This window comes from Cyprinus carpio, chromosome A23 (genome assembly GCF_018340385.1).
Source record: "Cyprinus carpio isolate SPL01 chromosome A23, ASM1834038v1, whole genome shotgun sequence".
Taxonomy (NCBI): domain Eukaryota; kingdom Metazoa; phylum Chordata; class Actinopteri; order Cypriniformes; family Cyprinidae; genus Cyprinus; species Cyprinus carpio.
This window is the reverse complement of record NC_056594.1, coordinates 20,894,045-20,898,511: the sequence shown is the minus strand read 5'-3', so window position 1 is coordinate 20,898,511 and position 4,467 is coordinate 20,894,045. Positions and strand designations below refer to the sequence as shown.

General features: G+C 40.1%; 1 protein-coding gene across 1 annotated transcript in view; it reads right to left on the bottom strand.

The window, feature by feature from the left end:
- The window catches only part of LOC109059940 (sodium/potassium-transporting ATPase subunit beta-2-like), a 13,896-nt gene extending 10,946 nt beyond the window's left edge, over positions 1–2,950 (bottom strand). Inside the window, exon 1 of the mRNA XM_042713918.1 lies at positions 2,662–2,950. Coding sequence (XP_042569852.1) covers positions 2,662–2,761 — 100 coding nt within the window. The 5' untranslated portion in view covers positions 2,762–2,950. The remainder of the gene's footprint in view (positions 1–2,661) is intronic.
- Positions 2,951–4,467: the final 1,517 nt, after the last annotated feature.

Below are 4,467 nucleotides of genomic sequence, written 5' to 3'. Positions count from 1 at the left end.
TGCAATTCAATTGAATTATGATTTTAAAATAAGCATTAAATAATTTGTGTGTGTGTGTGTGTGTGTGTGTGTGTGCGTGTGTGTGTGTGTGTGTGTGTGTGTGTGTGTGTGTGTGTGTGTGTGTGTGTGTGAGTGTATCTTTATAATCAGTCATTTGCATTCCAGGGTTTTTCTTTAAGTGGAAGAAAAACATATTTTACTCTCATTTTAGACATTTTAGAATCAGACTGAAGAGAAATGATATATAATATTAGATATATACATATATATGTATATCTATATGAATTTCAAAAAAGAAGACAGAGAGAGAAAGAGTGAAGGGAGGCTGCTAAAGACAGTTCAACATTACAAACATGAATACAAAGCTCCAGCAGGTAAAAAAAAAATCATCATATAGTCTAGAATATTTAGCAATTTGTCACACTTTAATTCTTGTAATTAAGTATATTTCCCATTATAATCACTTGATACTAGTAAACTATAACACATCATATTTTATTAAAACCATATTAATAGTAGGCCTATAAATAGTTTAAAAAGTAGTATAAATGTTCTAAATTAGTTGTTTATTAGTATATAATATAGATTTATTCTGTAAAATATTACGGTAAATTAAATGTGTAATACTTATAGGGGGGAGTGGGGTAAGATTAGCCAATTTTTATTCTTGTGGTCCTCAAGATAAGAGAAAATGGTGCAGAAGTACAATGAAAGTAACTATCCTATCCCAATGAAAGTATTCCTATAATTTTAAATGATCATAATGTATCTATCACAAAGGTTCTAAAAATATGGTTTCTTATTAAAAAAGTGTTCCCATGGCTCAGTTTGCCCCGGGTTTGGGGTAAGTTGACCCGAGTCGAGTCAGTGCACCATCTGGGTGTAAAACGACCATCTGACCAAATCTGATTCAAACCCATGTGAAATAAATAATCATTTAAAAAGAAATTAAAAATTTCCTTTTACAGACAGTCATAAAAGCTACTAAATTAAGTTTGAATTTCAATATTTAATTGTTTGCATTTCTGAAACAATATGTTTAACACCAAAGTTGAAGCCTTCCTAAAAACAGACTAAACAGAGAGTTTGTTGTCCATTAGTGATTACGGGCGGAAAGATATTTTTATTTGTTTTCATAGCAATATCTGGCAACACTGCCAGCACTTAAACTGATAGTAATCAAAAGAGCCCACAGACATGTTATTGCTGACAGGAGACCACATCCGGTAAGACAAAAAAAAACACACATCATGATATTATCTGTCAGAAACGATATCAAAACAGCAGCATATAACACTAGTGCAGAGATCTGTAGAACAAGTATGTTACATCTATGCTGTTTCATACTGTAGTTACATTTTCACAAAGTCATGCCAAAACATTCATAGGGGCACTATACAGTTATCATCTATATAGCAATGGTTATTACTGGAAACTATAACAGTAATAAGCCTATGTATTGCTGAATGAATAATTAACAACTGATAAAATGAAATACTCCGAACCTAAAGTAATGGTGCAGTGTGATATCATTTAACAATCCTCATTCCTCCAAAACAGAGAAAACATCTTTCACAAACATCTCTTTAAAGTGTTTAGTGTGTATAATGAGTGGGTTATTATAGCACAGTTCTCACCCAGACCTCACTAATCTTCACACCCCGGCTACAGCCGTGGTGCCTTCCGTTCCCCTCGGTGTGTTTCTCCTTTTCACAGTCTGGCAGAAATGATGCGTGGTTCCAAAACACATGGTCACATGACAGTAAAAGTGTACAGATGACAAGATACAGGGGGTGGCTCAACTGACCCCACTCTCCCCTACTTCCACCGAAGATGACGCAGAAGCAGGCTCAGAGAGTGAGGGAGAGCCCACTCTTATCAAAACATCTACAGTAACATCAATTATTACAGTTACAATTATTATAGTGTGTTATCTTCTCTTTTGATTGTATATTTGTAACAACTGGATCATTTGTATTAACAAGCACCCACCCTCCTTGTGCCCCCTTTTTTTTCTGGTTTGGGCCACTCCCCTCAAAATGTCTGTGCACGCCCCTGCTCACACATATTAAATGACATCAAATCAAAACTCGTGTCGGACACTGTAAATCGATGCGAAGATTGACAGATAGACGTGTGTGTGTGTGTGTGTGTGTGTGTGTGTGTGTGTGTGTGTGTGTGTGTGTGTGTGTGTTCTGTATATGGTTATATAACTGCTGATGGATGATGCTGCTCCGGATATGAGCGAAATCGCATCACGTGAGCGCGCGCGAGCGGAGGACACTCACCAAATAACCTTGCGCGCGCCCCGTGCGCTCAATCCGCCGCCGATCGATGAGTGATCGGAACGATCGGGCACGCGCGCGCGATCCGTTAAATGACCTCAACGAGGGCGACCCGCGCGGACACCGACACTCCTCGCTGAGACCCATTATCTCATTGAGCTCTTTGCACCCGTTCACCTTTAACGCAGCAGCAGCATCGTCAGATTGTCCTTTAACACATTAGGGCCTGATGTGTCCACACGCGCACACAGACGCATTGCGCAACGCGTTCCGGTTAAAATGAGTGAAATAGCGGCGGTGCGCGCATCACCGGAATAACGCGACGCACGTTAAATCGAGTGCCTTATATATAACACACAAACCGGCGAACACTCACCCCAGCTGCTCGCCGTTCTACCGAGCAGCTCGTGCGTCCGCGGGTTCCAGAAGAATTCCTTCCATTCCCCGGTTTCCTTCTTCTCGTCCTCTTTGGCCATGTCTCCGGTGCGCGCCGCCTTTATAACCGCTTGGAATAAGCGCAGTGAAACGGCTCGTGCTGGTGGATGCGAGCGGACGCGTTTCTGCTGCTCGGTGGGTCGGTTTTGCTCGCTCTTCCCGTTTGAGAACTGAGCGGAGTGCCGCAGCGCGCGCACTAATCCAGAGATACTGCGGTAAAAACGCGCTGAGCGCACGCGCACCCGGTAATACCCCTCCCCTCCCCAATCTTCTTCAGAAGAACAGAAGCTTCGAAATCCTCCTCCCTCCCCCACCACACACACACACGCTCCATCAGCAGCTCTCCAGCCAATCGCATCTCTCTCCTCTCTTGAGGCCACGCCCCTCTGTGGTCCAGAGTCTCTGCGCGACGCTCAGGTGATGCTCGAGTTCATTTATTCGCGCTAATCGATCGCATGTTGATGCGCGTGTAGCTGCGAGGAGGTGAGCGCGTCTCGCAGCTGTCAGTCTCTGTGTTTGCGTTCCCGCTTCCCTCTGTTTCATCGACATTAAAAATAACAGAACATCATGTACAGACAAAGCAGACGCGGGCCAGACTGCTGTCATTATCAATATAACAACAGCTCATACGTTTCTGAACAAAAGAATACAGTGCTGTTTGAAACACCACAAAGTAAATTTACAATGTTACCAAAGAATAAACATTAATAAATCATTGTAAATCAAGTTTTGATGTCTAGTGGGCCATCCATCATTTGCATTAAGTCTAAATAGGCTATTATAAGATTGGAAATGTGTTTTTGAAATATAATATATATTGTGTATATATATTTCAAAAATATATTTCATTGAGCTTGATTGTTTAAGGGTTATTGAGGGATGTTATTGAATTTTTGTGTTTTCTTTGCATGTACCTCTGTATGTTAATTCTTTTATTTAGTTTTACTATTTTGTACAGCACCTTGGGCAACAGTAGTTTTATTAATGTGTGCTTTATAAGTAAAACAAACAGAAACATGCATCATATTTCATATGAAAAGTTTCCTGGGAAATGTCAATGCTGTGGCACACAGATAAAGAATGAGCACGTTTGTATGTATACAGTTCATTGATTTCTGTAGCAGTGTTACATGTCAGATATAAACGTCCGGCAGTTTTTGATAACTGAGTTTGTTATTTAGAATGTTTAGAAGTTGTGAAAAGTGTGATCGTGTGTATTTAGTATGTAATTGTGTAATTGCTTTGTGCTTAAATATAAATCTATTGATCTAGGATTGTTGTGTCATCACCGGCTGTGGCCCAGGTGGCGTTGGTTGTGCTCCACCTCCTAAATATTTCACCAGCAAGCCATCTGTACAACAACAATTCAACTATAGCTAGCCGAGGCATAATGATATTGGAACATAATAGCAAAGACCCTAAAGCTATATGCTAATGTAAATAATGTTAAATGACATGAGAAGTCCCACTGTGAAATTACTGTGAAAGTCATGCAGTTATTAACCTGGAATATACTGTAATTTCACACTAAAAATTTTAACAGTGACACTCAAAATAAAGGTACAAAAGCTGTCACTTGGCCAGTACCTTTACAAAAGGCACACCTTTGTACCTACATATTACCTAAAAGGTACAAAAGTGTTCCCTTTGAAAAGGTTCCGCCCCAGTGACAGCTTTTGTACCTTTATTTTCCGAGAGTGTATGTTAAGTTATGTTTGGCTCGCAACAAAGCCTCGTTTAGTTAGAT